Below are 19,371 nucleotides of genomic sequence, written 5' to 3'. Positions count from 1 at the left end.
CTCGAAGAACCCCTTGGAATAAGTCTTGGAGAGTGACATCACGACTGTTGCCAGCACAGCAGTGGAGCTTTCAATGCTACAACGCAACATGTCGTACGGATCCATGGGTGAAGCCTCTTCACATCAAAGGTGGCACACAAAAGGATTCGTGTTTCCTTTTACTGTTGTCTGCACCTGTCAAAATGGTACCTTTTGTTTTTTTGTTTTTTTTCGCTGTTGTTGTTTTATGTGCTCCAATTCTGCACACCGGCCCTCCTGCTTTGTGGCATGACAGAGACCCCTGGTGGAATTGGGAAGCGTAGCAATACGTGTGTATTTGTGTGAATACAGTATGTGCATGTGGGGTCCAGGACAGATCTCAGCCTCCCCAAGACACATTCTCTATGTCTCTTTTACTCTAACTCACTCTCTCTCTCTCTCTCTCTCTCACTCTCTTTCACACACACACACACACACACAGACAAACAGACACAGCCCTTATCTCTCAGCTGTGGACAATATTTTTGATGGACCATAAGACAAAATGCAAAACAGTACTCCAACTTGGAGCTTTTTTTTGAATCTCCAAACCAGATTTTCTCTCTTTATGCTTTAGCTATCATCTGAGCACACTAGACTGCACTAGAGGGCCAAATTAGAGCAGGCCTTGGTAAAATAAAATCCCTATTATCTTTGAACTAGCAAGTACCCAATTATACACCACAGTTATCTCCCATATCACAGACTTCTAAGTCCTTGCCACAGGGCCAATGAGCAAGGAGTGCTAATGAAGAGATGCTGAATCACCTTTTTGCCTTCCTGGATGCACAACTGGTGGAGCTTTTTCGGCTTTCTTATGGATCAGAGTCGTTCCTCCGCTTTGATGATGAGGTGCCCCCCCCCCCCCCCCATTGAGCCCGTCGCAGCACGGGGCCACACACTCATGGGTGTATAACCAGCTGCAGCATGTGTGTGATAAGTTAAAGAAGAATGAGATGTCTTTAATCCGGGGCAGTCAGAGTTTAAAAGGGGTTTATCTGTTTCTAGTCACATAGGATGTGTGTTCAAAATGAGCCGAGCGGAGAGACAAACTCTTGCTGTTGTGAAGGCAGGGGGTTTGTCTGTTGATATGTTTTCTGTGCACTTTCTAACCCCTCTGTTCTCATGGTCCTGATCGTCCCAGGGAACCTATCTGTACATCACAGTGCCTGCTAGTACAGAAAAACGACCAAAAATGTGTTGATACCTGACTTTTCTTTCTTTCTCTTCCATTTTTTCAGTCTTCTCTCAGTCTTGCATTTTCTATCTGGAACTTCAGCAGCTTTTAGTGTTCCTACTTTAGCTACAACTAAAGTTCCTATATGAGCCTCAACTTCAGCTATTTCAGCGTTATTCAAATGAATAAACATTTTAGGATATTTAAGCTGTTTCAAATATTATATGTGCAATTCAGCGGAGGCTGGGCTACATACCTTCTTTTTCAAGGATTTAGCCTTTTTAACTTTCTAACACTTCCACAGTATGTGGAAATACTCAGGTGCTATAGGTCAAACTTCAAAGCTGCACTAATCAATATTATTACATTAACAATGGATCAAATTACAATGACCAGTATAAAAGGGGTTGCTCAGTGACAAACCCAAAAAGAGTATCTGCCCAACTCGGCCGTTCTCCTCAGCTGCAGCATTGTAGCATCTCTTGTCTCATTGCTCTGCTTTCAGGGCACATAAGTTTATTGTTTTGATTCGGTCTCACTGCTCTCATCAATGTTGTGCTTTCCGCGAAAAAGCTCTGATAAATCCACTATTCTACCTGCCCAGCACAGTGGCAGACAGACAAAGATAGCAAGTAGCTTGTGAACAAAGTGGAGCTTAAGCAAGCTAAAGAAGCGGATATTTAACTAAGGAGTTGGAGTCCAAAACAGACCTAAAAGTAGACTGAACATTGAACCAAGAGAATGCTAATGTTGCTCTGCTAAGTGTGTATAGAAATGGCAGAAATCAGTGTGAATTGTGAGTTTCACATAGGCTATATGAATTAACTGCGCAAATCACTGTCCTTAAAAGCTGTGCCATACGTTTATTTCTCGAATTTTCCAAAGTACCTACTGCAAAATACAGTGATTGAAGATTAAAAGTAGGGTCTGACAGAGGCTGCCGAAGAGTATGAGAGCTTTTATGAAGGTACCGCAGTGTTGCAGAGTTGCTGTGTAAGAGGGTTCAAGAGTCTTTTAAAATTTAAGAGGCCATCGGGGAATTTAAAAAGGGTCTGGGATGGTTTAAGATAGCACCTCTGGAGAGTGAGAGATGGTTTATGAATTGGCAGAATCAAGGAAGCTGTTATGGAGTTTTTGAAGGAAAAAGATGAGGTTTAATAACAGGAAGTACGTGTAAGTCTAGCTTTTCGGGGCTGGTATTTATTACAGTGTCCAAAAAGTACAGACATTACGATCTCCTGTCGTTTAGACATTTATGTGTTTGAGTTCAGCTGCTGGCTACATGTTGGCCAGGTAAGTCCTAACCGACACCTGTTGTACAATTAATGCCGTTGGGGTGGTGCTGAAATAATTTGAGGGAAAAAAAGTGGAGATTTTTTGTGTAGCTTTTGCTTGTTTTGTTTTTTTTTATATGCTGAGGTGCTTGATGAGCTAGAAAAACCACAACGCAACAGTGCATCTGGACTGACGTGAAGCACACACAGGCAGACCATTGCATCATTTAACACACGTAATACATGCAGAAGAGTTAGTAGACACAAGGAGGCACATATGATACATTTGCAGAGATGACATGCATCCGTTTTGGTTCACCATATGGTTCCCCCCCGCTGCTTTTTTTATGCTGCTGATCACAATTAGAGGAAGGTTCCAGCAAATTGAGTCAACACACTCTGTGAACAACATCTTTTGTTTAAAAGATGTATTGCTCTCACCCCATGTTACTTATACCATGATAGAAAATAATGCAAAATATGCTACGAAAAGTGGATATATACAGAACCGTATATTGAACAATTGTTCGTCATATTCAAAAATTTGAATATTTTTAAATTAGGGAATCAAAAAGTGCACATAAATTCTCAGCAGACATGCTGGTTCATGCAGGTGTTACCTCATCTCTTGTCTCTTGTCTCTCACAGGAAGTCCCGTTAACCTGACGTGCAGAGCATTCTTTGGATACAGCGGAGACGTCAGTCCGCTTATCTACTGGATGAAGGGGGAGAAGTTCATTGAGGATCTGGATGAGGAGCGGGTTCAGGAGAGTGATATCAAGTAAGACCTTCAACATCTGACCTGGGCTGATTTTGAGTTTAACGTTAATGGTGGTTAGGATTTATGACACAAAGGTTTGACGTATCCAAATCCTTATATTTGGTCAAAAAAGAAGGAAACAAAATAAAACAAAAAAAATTACTCATTGAATGCATCAAGAGTGAATATTCTCCAAACCATTTACTATAACAGCAGAGCTATAAAACATATAACAAATTCATGAGATAAATCTGATTTCTTCAAAAGCAGCAAAGGACCCTAGGGCTGAACTGGTAAACAGATATTTAAACCCAGTTACCACAGCTGTGTGACCACACATCAACAAACTGAACAATAAAAGGAACCTTTCACTACCAAGCTATAATTTAAATGATATTCATGAATGCTTTATGTGGCTGTTCAATAATGCAGATAGCTATGCATTCTCTATCATGTACAACATATTTTAACCGTTCAGGCATTGCTCCACCAGTGATTAGCGAACTATAAGTGGAGGCAGCTCTGAACTATAAGTGGAGGCAGTAATAGCAGAGCAGCACGGCAGATGGAAATTCCAACTGAGTGTCTGTGTTAGCCTCCTTTTCTATTTGGGTGACCTCCATCTTTTGGATCACACTCATCACTGGAAACAGAGGTCTGTTTACTCCAAAACCAGGGTGGAAACCCAACAGCCAGGCACACACATCACCTGAAGCCAGCTGACCATCCAGCAGTGCCATCTAATTGGCCGGCAGGAAGCTTCTGTTTTTTAAGAGGAGCTCTCCTTGCTTGGGGTTTTGTGGCATTCATGACATGTGGGAAATTTGATTAGCCGGTCCACATGAGTGGCGGGTCACACCCTATGTGACTGGTTACCAAACGCACAGGGTAGTTAATCTTTGCTTTATTATTGGCCATGTGGAAAAAGGTGACATTTTACCTGTTTTGATGGACTGCCGGGAGCAGAATAATACACTGACAGTGTACTTCACCCACATTTTTTTTTTTTTTTTTTTTCCAAAATGGAGGCCAGTCAAAGCTAGAGTAGAGTGCTCGTCCTCAGATGACCCCCCTCTTCAGAAGAATAATCAATCGACATCATCAGTAGAGGAGTCTTTAGGCTATTAATACACAGCATGTGTGGAACAATGGATATGTTCCTGACATTAGTAGATAGCAACTGATAAACCTCCGTGATCAAAAAATACAAGCATTATTTAATTTCACCTTTATTCACACAGACAGTCTGATCCTGATCAGATTATCAAATGTAGTGGGGGCACAGGAGAGACTAGAGACTTTCTGAAGCAAAGAGGATTATCGAACATAAAAATACAGTCAAATATACACAATAAATACCTTGACAGACACCAAAGTGGGAAAGGTGTCGCTTCAAAATTAACATATAGTAACTGAACGTCATGTATTTGTGCAGTGGTGTGGTCATGGTCCCCCATGGTGTTACAAAAATGCGTACAACAGATAATCCGTCATTGGGTTTTAGCAGTGAAGAGGAAATCCTTGACTCTCAGGAATGTGTTTCTTTGCTCTGCTGAAGCCACCGGGGCATTAGAAAATAAGGTGAAGGAAGGGAGTGTATCACATTTAACAACTAAGGAAACAAAATCGGAAGGATCTGCTCCTTGTTTATTGGTATCTACCCATGCAAATAGTTTTGGTTTTGTTTGTCAGTGATTTACAATATCATCTATAAGGCAGGTGAATCGCCATAGTGGTGCTCACAACATTGATATAGATTTATCAGCTACATCTATTTCTAGAAACAATGTCCTGGTTGCTGTGGACATCTGAAGACCTCACTAACAACATCTCATTTCATCGTCTTCTGTTTTGGTTGAAAGTATTCCAGTTAGTTCTAATGTAGGTCCAACTGTTCCCGGGGAGATGTGTGTTTTTTCAACGTTTTAAGCATTACAAATATAACTCTATTCACTTAGAAGTATTGGGGTGAAGGCGGAACTCTCAGAGATATCCCAAATTTGGGCAAATAAAACAAAGCTACTTGCACGAGGGCAAAATTAGGGAATATGTTTTTTATTGTAATTTAGTGAAACCGCGACCCTTTAAGTGACCAGTTGACTGTAGCCTTAAATGAGCTAGTACGTGGATTTTTGTGCAGCAAACGCTCCATAATCAGTCAGAATACAACTGGGGTATCTGTTTTATCGAGCAAATACATTGCATTTCCTGTGGCTGCTTCACATTAAAAGCTACCGACTGAATTGCCTATCAGATGCTTTTATTTTGAAGCAGCAGCAATTAGAAATATTTGGTAAGTAGTAATGTATGCTACTTTGATACATCTATAGGAGATCGAGAACAGTGAAGCTGATATCAGTGCGATACAATTACAAATGATGGATTATGTTCATCCATCATTTCTTGTTTTCTCTTGCGTAGGAAGGCAATTTGAATCCAGCCACAAACAATGAAAAACTGTATATAATGAGGTAATTAATGAATCTAAATATACTGCTGGAAGAAACGCCAACCATAAAAAATATCAAAACGGGGTTTGATTTTATGAAAATATTGTTGGTTTTAACTTATAAAATGTACAATATACCAATCAAAGTGTCAAGGAATAACTTATTCACCGTTAAGGAATTTTTAAGGTAATTATTTGTTCAGCAAGACATTTTTGCAGGTGTGTCCATACGGAAATATACACATCACACACCCTTTCATGTCCTGCCCCACTGTACTCTTTTGACGGACCACGCATATAACCAGAAAGTCCCTGTTGTCGACAAATGCCATCTAATGAAAAGGTTAACTGTACACAGCATGACAAGGCTGGGAGGAGGGTTAGTGGCCCAGTCTGTGACCTGGCATTTCGAGATGTCTCTGTTAGCCTGCTAGCACGCTCCATCCAGCTCTCAGCACCGCACTCTGTTGGGAAGGACATCGGGCCAATTAGAGCCTACAGGATTTATGGGGGCGGTGGAGGATGGGGGCGGGGGGGAATGTGTGTGTGTGCTCATTGGGTAGGTGGTATAATAATGACGAGAAGAGAGAATACTGAGGAATGCGTCACATGCCTCCATATGATAGTCAAATGAGGTAACAAGCCAAGGGATCAAAACTGTGACCCTGAGCTGCTTTGAAAAGCCTCTGTGTTCATGTGTGTGCGGGGCAGAATTGAAGAGGCTTGTGTGCATATAGTGGGTGCTCATACGTGCACATTCAAGTTTTTCAAGTGCTTATTTTTGTTGTGTGTCAACTTGCGATATTGTCTCCCCACTGTGTGTTTTTATTTATTTATTTTTCTGTTCCTGTTTGAATGTGTACCACTTCAAACCCACTACCTGACATCATTCCATGAGCTTTTAGCTTTGAAATGGAAATTAATCACACAGGAGTTTTCCCTGGAGGGTTGCCTCTAATACATGAAATGGAGCCTTTGGCACAATGTTTCACCACTGAGATTCTGAGTTGATATAAAATTTTGTGGCTGCAGAGCGAAAGTTCACGGATCTCAGAGGTGAGGTCACAGACACAAAGGCCGTGCTGCTGAAAATTAAAACCATAAGAAGATTCACTGCCTGGTGCTTGGGCATGCGGCACCCATTTGAGCAGCAGTTCAAGTGTAACATTTCATTTTCTAACTCTAATTAATGCTCCTACAGATATATTCATAGAAAAACTGGGGATTTACAGGGTCCCGCAATACGCCCACTGTCTATTAGGGCTGCAAACCTAGTGATTGTTAGCATTTTGCAGTCTGACATTGGTACCATGATGACAGGCTAACAATAATATCAATCTTTATTGAAATTTTTACATTTATGATTTGATGGTTTAATGGAGAGAGTCCATTCCAGTCTTTAATCTAAGATACTGGGTGCTGGCTGTAGCTTCATATTAACCATACAGACATGAGTGGTAACAATTTTCTCATACTCTCAGAAAGAAAGCCACTGAACTTTTTTCCTAAGATGCTGAACTGTTTCTTTAAAACAAAAAAACTGTAAAATGGCTGTTGCATCCCATGCCCGATTTTTAAAAGCAATTTAAAATTCCCTTTTGTTACAAATTAAGAAACAGAGCTACCTGTAGTCTCTCTTAATCCACTGTGTTTTACCACATACCAGCTGACCTTTACCTCGACCAACACAATGAATTCTCATCATGCTCATTTTCCATTTATGTTTTCTTGCGAGTCGGGGTCACAGACCAACAATGTGAGCACAGCTGTCCAGACAGTGCTTTTAAATCCATAACTGAAGGTCAGAAGAAAAATGTATTCGAAAATCGGGGCCCCCAAGACCTGAGCACAATTCAGTTTTTACCATTTTGTGCGGTCTGCCTTTTTAAGTGAGGCACGACCTGAAAACTGGGACAATATCCCTACTGACTGATACAACAGTGTGGCAGAAACATGCCAAGCCGATGCCTAGTGGGGGATCATTGTATACAATTTTACATTTCAAATCTTCATTAAAAAAAACCCTGCTATGATCTAATTCAAATCTACCTTTGGGCCGTAGTCAGGAGAAGTGCAGCCAGCTGGGACCTAAATTTTATCAAGCCACAGCCAGTTAGGAATTTTACAATAAAGCAAAGCATGACAACATGGTGCAGTTCAAAAGTTCAGGTGTCGCATTGTGGCTGCTGGGAGAGATTGTATGAGATAATATTAGGCAAAGATGCAATATATCACAATGTTTAGAGATGATGATAGGGTCCTCTATGTGACACTAGCGCAGCACATTCAAAGGTGTTGTTTTTGTCCAATAAAAGGTTCCAGGCTCATGTGAGATGTTTGTTCACCTTTCAAATAATGATACGGTAATATTTTGCTTCCCAGCAATTGAGCGGTTCGCCTTCACCCCTGCGGTGGTTTCCATGACGGAGGCCACGGACTCCTGTCTTTCACTCCTGTGAAGCCCGGTTTGTGTAAACAAAGCAAAAACTGCTTTTACACTAAAGGATTTACAGTAAAATTGATCTGGGATCTTTTCTGCTTTTACCATATGAAACTTAAAGTCACACATCCAAACTCAAACTCAGATGTTTTTCGAGCTGACCCCGAGTTGTGTGTCTGTATGTTTCCTCGAGCATCTCGGTGAGTCACTGTGGTACAACAGTCTCCTCAGTGTGTACAGCATCAAGGATCCTGGTGCACTTTCATTTCCATCCAGCTACACAGCACAAGCTCACTGCTGTCTTCGACATTTATACACAGCACCTGTCAGATGTTTGTGTGGGAGTGTTCATGCTTCATGGTTCCTCTTTTCCAGCAACACACTTTTTCCAGCTCCTGATTATGTCTCTTACACACATGAATTCTCACTTGTATAAACAAGCACACATATTCCCCCCACTCAGAACTTTCACTAACAAGTACGATGGTTATGAGTCTTTTTGTAAACAAGGATTGATTTTTTTTTTTTTTTCTTTTTTCTTTGCTTAACGCTTAGTGTGTCAGTTCAGTCTATGTTGAGTCACACATGGCTGCCACCCCTTAAAAAGCCATCAGCATGGATCCATATCCCAACCTTGTGGAGCCCCATGTCTCTGCCCGACTGGCTGCACAATGGAGAAGGATGAGTGTTAGAAAAAGCTCACTGGAATTAAGAGAAAAAGGCTAAATTAATTTCACTCTCACATACATGCTCACATAAGCCCTAACCCAGGTAGTAACCTTTATACTCCCCTTCAGAAGTTCATCTTAAAAAGTACGAATGCATAATTTGTTTTTGTAAAGCAGCTAGTGCATGTAGCTACAAAATGATTACCTCTAATGGTTCTTCATTGTTGCATGTTCAATAAAAGAAATTTAACCGCAAGCATGATATTTTCTATATGTGATACCAATTATTAGCAGCACTTTGTAGAGCTACTGTTAGATATTGCCATGGCAGCAGTGGTGTATTGTAGTTTGTCTTTATCTCCCCAGCACTTCACAATCTGCTTTGTTTAGTCTGTTCATTGATCAGTAAGCATTAGAGGAGTTTTCATATTCAGATGCCCCGCAGCAGGCAGCAGATGAATGCCCAAGTGGCACTCGTACCTTTTCACACTATTAGCGACATTCATCATTAAACACGGGCTTGAAATAGCTGCAATTTTTGTAACCTTAAAAAGATTATCTGTACATGTATCATTCCTGCTTTTGAACGGCAGCCCAGCAAGAGTGATTTGTTACGTACCACTGTTTTCCTGCTGTTCTCCTTTTGTCATAGGAGTTTTTTTTTACAAATTCTTTAAGCAGGTTTATAAGTATGACTGGGTTTATTTTGCCATCTGCTTGTTTGTTTTCTCATAGTTTTTTTCCAAACAAAGTTCTGGTAATTTGCCCTGACAATTTTACCTCTCATCTGAGAGGCTGTTGGAATGTGGGAATTGTTTTTATCCACACCTCAATTTCAGTCCGCAAATAAAGAGTCCTGTTCAGTCTTGCTTTCTGCAGCTCAGAAATTTTACTTGTGCTCCGGCACTGAAACAAACTCTCTCCTAGTATCAGATCAGCTGATTCCGTTGTCCAATTTTAAAGGTTTTGTAGCACCTCCCTCTAGACCTACGCAAGCCACACTTCTAAGCTGGAAACTGCTTTAGCTCTGACCTCAGGCTATTAAATACCAGCAGCTTGTAAAGAAGAGCTCAGTTAAAAGTGCCTAGTTTGTTCAAAAGTGTTGAAAGTATACCTTGGCATTTGGAGGGATCGGTTGTCACGTTTTCCTGGTGGCGTTTTAGCGTTGTCGTTGCTTCTCATTGCTGCCAGTTAGCTACAGCATGATGCTGGTCTTTCCACTTAAATAAGGAACACACTGATAATGAAGAGGAGGCTGGTAAAAATCCATTTTTTGCTAACGAACACTACAACCTGGCAAGTGTTCACTGAAGAAAAATAGGCATGTAAGAGTCATAGTGTTCTTCTGGTCACAGCAGTGGCTTCTAGTCTTTTGCATGAGTTTTTGAAAATAATTCTGTTTCAAAAACTCTCAAAAGCATCAAAAGACTTTTTTCTCTCTCTCTCTCTCTCTCTCGCTCTCTCTCACAAACCCTCATGGCAAAATGCTCTGTGATAGGTCAGCGTTGTAGTGCTTCATGACAGTCACACTATTATCCTCGTACCAACATGTCACAACCAATGGACATCAAGAGCCTCAGCGAGTCAACAAAGGAGCATTTTTCACGTGAGAAATCTGTCATCACTCATGTGATGCTGGCATCTTGTCAGTCGCAGACTGTCACCTCCTACCTTTGTAATGTACGTTTGTTTTACTGATGAACTAAAACGTTCCCACTGAAAATGTGCCACAAATGTCCGCAGATTTTCGAGCTCACAGTTAAACTAAGGTTCTGTCGGATACAGTTATCTGCATATTTACGATTTGATAAAGATGGGTGTGAAGGAACGATACTGTATGATGGTATAAAGTTTATAGCAGTTATACCTAGAAAATGCCACATCAGGGAAAATGTCTCAGAGTTGCACTCCACCCACATGAAAGTTTATAATTCCAAGGTCATGATTTGTGAATTTTAGGATGCATACCGTAGACACGACTCAAATTCCCTCGGGGCAAACTTTTTTTTGTCCGAATAATGCCTATTTTATTAGAGTCAATACTCTCTACTTATGACTTTTTGACTGCCTGCAGTCTAGGGGCATTGTTTTCCATAGCTTTTTATTATTTTTATTTTTTAGGTACGCAGATTCAGAACATCTGATCCGACAGTGTTATTCGGAATCTGTAGTCATAGAGCCTACCTGCAAACATTAAAAACACAACTCCTGCATGTTTTCTGATCTTCTGTTTCTGTTTTTTCCTTCCTACATGTTTTGTCTCATCTCAGTCAGACTTCTTAAATAAAGACTGTCAGAAGCTATTTTGATGTGCACCTCACAGTCAGTAATGAGGCGGCTGGACTCCCTGTTTGGGCAAATGTTTGAAGTCATACTGATGTTCAAATTTTATCAAACAGCTTGTACGTTGGTTTCCTTTTACCAACCATGAGTCATAAGCCTGTAAAGGCTTTGAGCGGACAAATACATCAGTCGGTCCATACTGATTAACTGATGGTCGCTGTCAACCATCAGAAACTCCTTGATCACGTTGTTTTTGGCTTAAATAGCGAGTCCTCCTTTCATCCGCACCGCTCAGTGTTGTCTTATCTGTCTGGGTCCAAATCAGACTGCTCCAAAAGTCTACCATATCTACTTTGTCATGCCAGGCAAACAATTTCTGCATGTATTTCTGAAGATGAATGAAGGGGAAATGAAGGGAGCAGGCAGTTATTCTTGACTCTTTCACTCTCTTAGGTAAAATGACCGAAGCTAGAGAGACCATTAACAATCTGACAATTCCCTCTTTTGATATATCCAGTGTACATTCTGTGTCTCACTACTGCTCTGCTCCATATTCCAACAGGCGCACGTATTTATCACTGCCCCAGTAAATCAGGAGGTACATCAGATTTAGATTCATGTCTTTGTCACTTTTTAGCAGGTATTTTAGAGCTTAGTTAGTAGTTTTTTTGACAACAGTAGCCTCTGATTCTCTCAAATTGTAATCATGGCATGTTAATTAAAGCTGTAGTAATCAATATTTCTATTCAAAATTGGATCAAATGACTGTGACAAACTCAACCATTCCCCTCAGTCTGAACGTTCCTCAAGATCTTGTTTGGCAAGCGCGTGAATGTAATGTTCATTTATATGTAAAAGTCCCGCAGTCCAGCTTTACAAGTCCTGAAAATGCTGCTTGCCCAGTACAAAAAGAAAGAATGACTGACAGTTAGTAGCTAGCTGTTGAAAAAAGGTTGAACGTTAAACAGCTTAAGATTTAAACAGAATGTTTTCTCAGGAGTTGGAGGTTGGAAGGTGTAGACCGAATATTGGACATTCAGCAGTTGGATGCAAACTCAACTCCAAAGGGAAGATAATGTTGCTCTGTGTCTGCTGAATATTGCAGTTGGCAGCCGTTTGCCAACACATCAGATGTGGTTTCAGCTTGTTGTGCCCTCAAAGTGCCCAAGTAATCAGTTAGCGCAGGATTAAAGCTGCATTAATAGAATTTTTGACCACTCTAGGGAGCATAAAAGCTCAAAATAAAGCATTCACATACCATTGACGTCACGTTTTGAAGTTGACACGGTGAACGTGTTAGCAGACAGTTGCCTATTTAAAGCAGACGGGGAGCAACATTGGCTTTCATTTGGAATCATGTTTCTGGCCACTTGGAACATGTCCAGGACTCCTCAGGAAAATATCAGGCTCTTGAGCCGCTATATTCTCCACTGTGGTCACCAGCTAGCCGCCAGCTTTGTCCGTGTGCAGGTCCGGTTGTGGACAGCGGGTTTATCAGATGCCTGCCGCTGCTGGAAATGAGGCTAATGAGAGCAATGAGAGTGAACCAAAAAATTTAAGTTGTAGTGATGATGAGAACTTCAGGTGATGATTCACTGTGGATTCATCACTACAAGTGACAACTGTCACATTAGTCATTTTATTTCATCGATAATGTAAAAATATGAATTGGTGCCGCTTTAATTTTGGTCTGTTTTGCTGATTTAGTTAACATTTACCAAATGAAATACCTTAAGAATTTAGTTAACTAGAATAATTGCAATGAGGCCAAACTCTACATTTAACTCTGTGAAAAAAAAAAGTACTGTGGTCTTCAACTGCAAAATTACTCCAAAGCTAGTTTTAAGTCAATTTCTTGACACCCACTACAAATGCCTCTGCGAACACTGGCTTTTAATTACGGGCAACAGCCAAAAGCAACCATGTGAATCCCTTTTGCTGCGCTCTCTGCTGCCCCCTGCAGGACAATCCGGGAGCACCTGGGGGAGCAGGAGGTTTCCATTTCTCTGACCATCGACTCTCTGGAGGAGAGCGATCTCGGCAACTACTCCTGCTATGTGGAGAACGGCAACGGACGGCGACAAGCCAACATCCAGCTCGCCAAGAAAGGTGAGGCGGGCGCACACGCAACATAGATTAATTTTAATATGAATAAAAAGTAGTTGAGTTCAGGTTGTTTTTGTTTAGTATCAAGTTTTTACAGTATGTGACCATGAATATAAGAGATGAATGTAAAAGCCTTGATATTTAATAATTTCCTCTTACAGCTTTGGAGGTGAAGTACACCATTTAATACCACAGGCCTTCACTCTGACAATGAGCGAATCTCTCGCAGCAATCTACTGAGCACAAAGAAGAGCAGCTAGTGGGATTCTGGGAATTGACCAGTTGTCTCTCGCCTCAGGGAAGAAAAAAATGGGACAGTATTGTAGATAGTCCAGAAAGCCTATTTATCCACCTCGGCCTGAGGAAGCATTAGTTTGCAGAGAAAGAAAAAGCGTTTTGTTTTTTTGTGGAGAGAGGCCGCCTTTGGTGTTATGATGCCAGACGAGCTTTTTGACCGTCTGGCAATCACCTCACGCAAGGCACACACAGACACACACACACACACACACACACACAAATCCTCCTTTGATCACCGCACTCACTCAGAAATTTTCTCATCTTTTCGTCACTGGCTACTGTTGCCTTCTCCCCCTCCCCTTGTCTTTTTATTCCTGTAAACATTTTTGAGTTTTTCCTCTTGATTTCACCTCACAGAGGAGAACTGTTTGAAGGTCTATTCCATGATGATTTTAAATAGAGATGCACATTTTTCAATGTGTTTATATAAGTGAGATTTTTTTTATTTTTCAGTAAGGCTAGGGAGGTCTCTGCAGCCTTAAAGTTGTCAGTGTTGAATACATTTACATAGTAGATATATTTCCTCTCTTTTAAGCTCGCAGCTTTGGATCCGGCTTTGATGGCAGCCCAGTTCCCCTCCATTTCCTATATTAAAGGGGTTTATGCTGCACAGTCGAATCTCAGAGTAAACCGGAGAAGATTAGCCTGGTCCTCGCAGTATTGCGAGTCTATGAGAAATTGACCCGTTTCCATGTTTTTATTTGCCGCATCTACGGTGCGGTGCAGCGCAAGACCAGTCAGTGTTTACGCTGCTTTTCAAAATGCGTCAAAGTTTTCCTCGCTTGTCTCTTGAAGCTTTGAAAACAGGATGAGAAGCATGAATTTGGTCGTCTCGGCGTGAGAATGTCTTTAGTCTCTCCTTGCTTGCCTCTCTTTCCGTCCCTTGCACACACACACACACACATGCAAACGCTTTGAACTATGCAGCATCAATCAGAATATGTGTCCACGTGTACGTATTTTAGCATGGAGATGTGTCCTTATTTACATTTCTTGTACAACTTCTTGTAGTTGAGGAGTTGTGATGTGAATTCCCTGTGACCAACTTTTTTGCCATGGCAACCTATCCTCAGATAATGTATTTCTGCCTATACTTTATAATGGTGAGCAACATGTAGATGCTCGATTGTGAAAGTGAGGAGTAGCGGTCTCAGCTTTCACAATTCTCACTGCTGCTCCCCTCTGTTTTATTTTTGCTGTCCAGCCCCTAGTCTGCCTTTTTTCTCTCTCTTTATCTCCCTCCCTAGAAAGAGGAGCAGAAATAGAGGGAGAGAAAGGGGTGATGAATCGCCCGATGCCATGTGGCTCCATCAAATCCAGCCTTCTAGTCGTCAGGAGCTAATTTGTCTTAATCTGTCCCACTGCAGCGCTGCTACAATAGGGATGCCAGGCAGAGAAGAATTGGCCTTCTCCGCTGTAATCTCTGCTGCTTAAGGAGCAGCTGCTTCGTTATACTGTCCAGATATCTGAGGAGAGAAGCAGATGTCTGAGGCAGGAGAGCAGAGCGGAGGTTGAGAGGACAATGAACAGGAAGTGAGGAAGAAAATGGAGTTGCTTTGAACCAGCAACTAATTCAGAACCAGTAAACTAATTGAGAATGATTCCAAGGCTGAGGGGAGAGAAAGCGAGACAAGGGGGGGAAGTCAGAGGCTCAATAGGGAAACTTGTGTTCATGCTGCCCTGAGTTTGTTTGCGCTTTTGTCTACGTACGTGCGCGTCGGTCCCTCCAAGAGTTTGGCTGAAGGACGTCGCCTGGAAAGGCACACTGAAGCGGTGCGGGCCATGCTCGTTAGTTCTCCAGCACATCATCCTTCATCATGGGAACTGTCAGCCTGATGGCCACTGCAGTGGGATGGGCATTGCGCACTCCACTGAGGTTAAATGGGCGTCAGTGATGGATGGTGATGCACGCGGGTCCTCTCCATCCATGTTTATGTGTGCACGCGGCATTGCAGCAAGTCCAGCCTTTTACTGTTGTCCATTAGTCAGCCAATGAAGGCTGACCACCCAGATTGTGAGCCGTAGCCAAGAGGAAATGTTGAACTGCAGAAGATGGAGTGACATCTGATAGAAAACGCTAAAAAAAAAGAAAAAAAGCCTTGAAAAGGGGACAAGATCATGAAAAGATAAAGCAAGCAATAATGACTCGATTTTCAAGGCAAGGTACTAGACCGTGGAGCCTAATGGTTGAGTCCATTGTCCTGCAGTGTAAAATATCACCTCTCATCCTCCTGAATAACTCTAATAGTCTGGCCTCCACAGAATATGTTTGTCTTGCGGACCTTCATGGAAACAGTACAAGTAAAAGGTTAAAAGAATCTGTTGTAAACCTGAAATATTAACGGTGAAGTCCAGTAGCTGTGTGAATTCAGTTTCCACCGATGCTTTTTAATGAGTTCACGTCAGGCTACAGTGATGACGGATGGCCGAGAGAGCGGATCACTTGGATATGTCAACGAACAGGCAGTTCAGCCAACAGAGGCGTGCTTTACCTCGCCTCGTACCTCTCTGCGGCAGTACACACATATAACCGATCTTCATAAGTGCGGCCGTCTGATCTGTCACATGCTATTGTTGCACCGTTTGCCCGAATGTGAGTTTTTTTTATTATCCAATCAAGCCAGGAGGCATTAAGTGACAGGTATAGATGCGGTTGTACTTTTATTCCAGTTGGAGTTATGTGTCATCTGGATACAATCCAGCCATGCTGACAATATAAGCAACGAGGAAAAATGGAGAGGAAAAGCAAAAAAAAAAAAAACTGATACAGACAATGAATGAATATAGCCCCAGGAGATGATTAAAAGCCATTTTCAAACATATGTGGGGGTGTGGCAAAGCCATTTAACACGTGGAATCTTGTAGCAATAGCTAGTGCAACTTATCCATCATGACTGAATCGTGCATTACTTTACAGGTGCTGATGTTCTGTGGTTGGATTTTGCTCAAAGTGTTATCTGATGCTGGGGGAACTGTGGATGCAGGCCAGCCTCGATGTGCATAAGAGTAGAGAAATAAGATCAAGGAAAAGATAATGACATGGAACTGTGCCACTTGTTGAGTTTTTTTTTTTTTGAATTTAAGAATACAGTAAAATATAGTCTCACAGCATCAGATATCTTTGACAAGACCCGAAAAACCCCATTAAAATGAAAAATGTGACAATAAAAAGGGTCATCTGTCATACTGCTCCACCAAACTAAAGTGCCAGTAAAGCAAATATGATACGCTTGCTGAACTTTTTCTGAAATTTTAAAATTGCACAAGCTAGAAATAAGCCATGAATAATAAAAATCTGACATTCTGCAGTATATGGCTTGTCGATGGCTGGAGACAGGTCTGTCCATTGCGGTGTTGTGATCATCCTGGACTCCTTCAAGAGAAATAAGGGGCGATCGAAGGGGGGGTTTGACAAATCAAAGTCTGCATATGCCCTTTTACATGCTTCATTATTTTCTACATGATTGGCCGGTTATCTGGTCCTAGCGTAACTGTTCTTTTCTTAGTTTCACTTAAAAACAACTTGTCTCTCTTTCTCTCACTGTGTTCGGCACATTAGCGGAGCTGATGTACACGGTGGAGCTGGCCGGAGGTCTGGGAGCCATCCTGATGCTGCTGATCTGTCTGGTGACGCTGTACAAGTGCTACAGGATTGAGCTCATGCTCTTTTACAGGAACCACTTTGGCAGTGAGGATATAGATGGAGGTAAGATGAGATAAGGTGCTCAAGATATCATTTACTTTACAACATTATAGATTATGACTCTCCCATAATCTGTGATACCACATTGTTTGCTCTTTGGTTGAGGATTTCTAAAGCACCTTACACTGCTGTGAAACCATCCTTTCTTTCCTCTGTAGGGATCAAATCCCAAACCTGAGCAGTATCAGTGCTTCTGTGCACATATTTATGTTTACTCAAAAAACACCTGGGCTATTTTACATATCTTAAAGCTGCATGTGGCACTATTTGTATGTAAATATACAACTGTTTTATCAGTCTAAATGACACAGTGGCTGCAACAGAGAAAAAATCCTCCCATAGTTTCTAACTCATTCTGTTGTCAATTTCAGGGAATCTTCTCAACCCCCTGCAAGAGCTAAATCAAAAATGTTATGCAAAATATTCTGTAAACTGTCTCCTAAACCGCAGCAAACAAGTCACCAATCTTTGATGTTGTTCCCTTTTTGGTTGCAATTGCGTCCCCGTAAAAACTAAAATGTTCACGCTGGGTGCTGTTCCCTGACATCACATCGCATGACTTCTGGGAAATGAAGTTTGGCCTTTCAAACAGTTCCCTCTCGCTGCGTTTCGGAGCCTCAAACAGGCGAAGTTGCAGAGTTTGGATTTGAAAGAAAAAATGCAGCCTTGATCACTTAAACTCTTTGAATACAGCAGTGCTTGGTGCTCTGCTTTGTATTTCCGGGTACATTTGGTTGTTGCGTATTTTTATCGTTATTATTTTGTCGGATAGCAAACACAGGCAGACAAAACAATGTGTAGTAAGCAGTATCTGTCTGCCCCCAATATGCTGCATATGCCCATCCTGTCACTGTCGTGTTGTTAATAAGTGCATATCTTGTCACACTTTCTGGGACTTTCCCCTCTTCATATAAATTTATTTAGACTTTTTTGCCTGATGCACCTGCTTTGGAACTGTTAGTTGTCTCATTTTCTCTCCTGTTTCAAAGTGTTGATTGCTAGACGTCATTCCCCATAACATAATGCATGTTTGTATACTGAGTGTGAGCGTGTTGAAGACCAATGTAAACACAGTTGCCACACACGGTCATAATCATACCAGAGCGTTGCAAAAGTTTTATTTGGACTGAACAGTCTTTGAGGCATCCAGCTCTCTGAGGCATCACTTTTTAGGTCTGGTCCAGCCCTGTTTTGTTACCCTGCCGTAGTGTTGGACTAGGACTGTTCCACAATAATGTAAGTAAGTTAGTAGAAAGCCAAGTACAAATTGAATGGGACTTTCCTTGGGGCTGCTTATTGCACCCAAACCAGTTTTAAATTCTTGTGAACATCTTGCTAGAGGTACAATTTTGATAGATGATGAGGAGGAAAGTCCTGCTTGGATTGATGGATGAATAAATCCATAATTTTATAGACTTGTCGGACATGCAGCTGCTCCAAATACTATGATACGGGATTTTAAAACTCTGGAAAGTTTGCACATTGACAGTCATTTTATTCTCTGTTTTAACGATAGCATGGTAAACAGTAGAATTATAAGGAGGCTGCGTTTATTGATGCAGTGCTAATCTCGGTCAAAACACAATCTTAGTGGTTAATTGATACAATTACCTTTTTGTCGAAAGGGAAAGTTGTGGCACCAGTGTCGTTCTTGCCGTTGATCTCTCCACTCTCCTAAATTATGTATCTTAAAGCAGATTATCTTGAGTTATCGAAAAAGGTTCTAGGCAGTGTAGTGTTTCTTTGACTAACAAATGTAAACAAGTTGAGGCAAACTTAGACAGTGCTCCATCATTAAATATCTTCTGGAATGCACTGAAAATCACAAATTCCTGACAATTAACATAATTAGTGTATGAAGAAAACAGTGATGAGTTAAAGAAACTGTAAGGTTGTGATTCTGCACATCTACTGTTGATCCTTTCATATGTGTCTGCATGCAAAGTGCTCATGAGCAAGTTCAAGAGTGAAAGGATAACATATTCTGTGTAACTCTCTCCATAAACCGAATCAAAACACAGTCTTTGTACCAGACAAAAACATTGACTCTGAGGCCCCATCAGAAATAGTAAAAGAAAAACCCTCGGATTGGGGCTGGTGGATGAGGCTTGGCTTGACAAGACAAGGAGCGAGTTTTAATTTGATTCTCCTGTAATGAGTCTCTAAAGTACCAGCACTGCAATGAATTTGGGGGAA

General features: G+C 41.4%; 1 protein-coding gene across 8 annotated transcripts in view; it reads left to right on the top strand.

The window, feature by feature from the left end:
- The window catches only part of LOC120797900 (interleukin-1 receptor accessory protein-like 1), a 288,213-nt gene that overhangs the window by 257,207 nt on the left and 11,635 nt on the right, over positions 1–19,371 (top strand). For all 8 annotated transcript variants that reach the window (XM_040141657.1, XM_040141658.1, XM_040141659.1 and 5 more), the window contains 3 exons: positions 3,118–3,250; positions 13,033–13,178; positions 17,032–17,178. In XM_040141657.1, coding sequence (XP_039997591.1) covers positions 3,118–3,250; positions 13,033–13,178; positions 17,032–17,178 — 426 coding nt within the window. The remainder of the gene's footprint in view (positions 1–3,117; positions 3,251–13,032; positions 13,179–17,031; positions 17,179–19,371) is intronic.

The sequence above is a fragment of the Xiphias gladius genome, chromosome 13, assembly GCF_016859285.1.
Source record: "Xiphias gladius isolate SHS-SW01 ecotype Sanya breed wild chromosome 13, ASM1685928v1, whole genome shotgun sequence".
NCBI classification, from domain to species: domain Eukaryota; kingdom Metazoa; phylum Chordata; class Actinopteri; order Istiophoriformes; family Xiphiidae; genus Xiphias; species Xiphias gladius.
The sequence above is the reverse complement of the archived record's forward strand: the minus strand, read 5'-3'. Positions and strand labels throughout refer to the sequence as shown.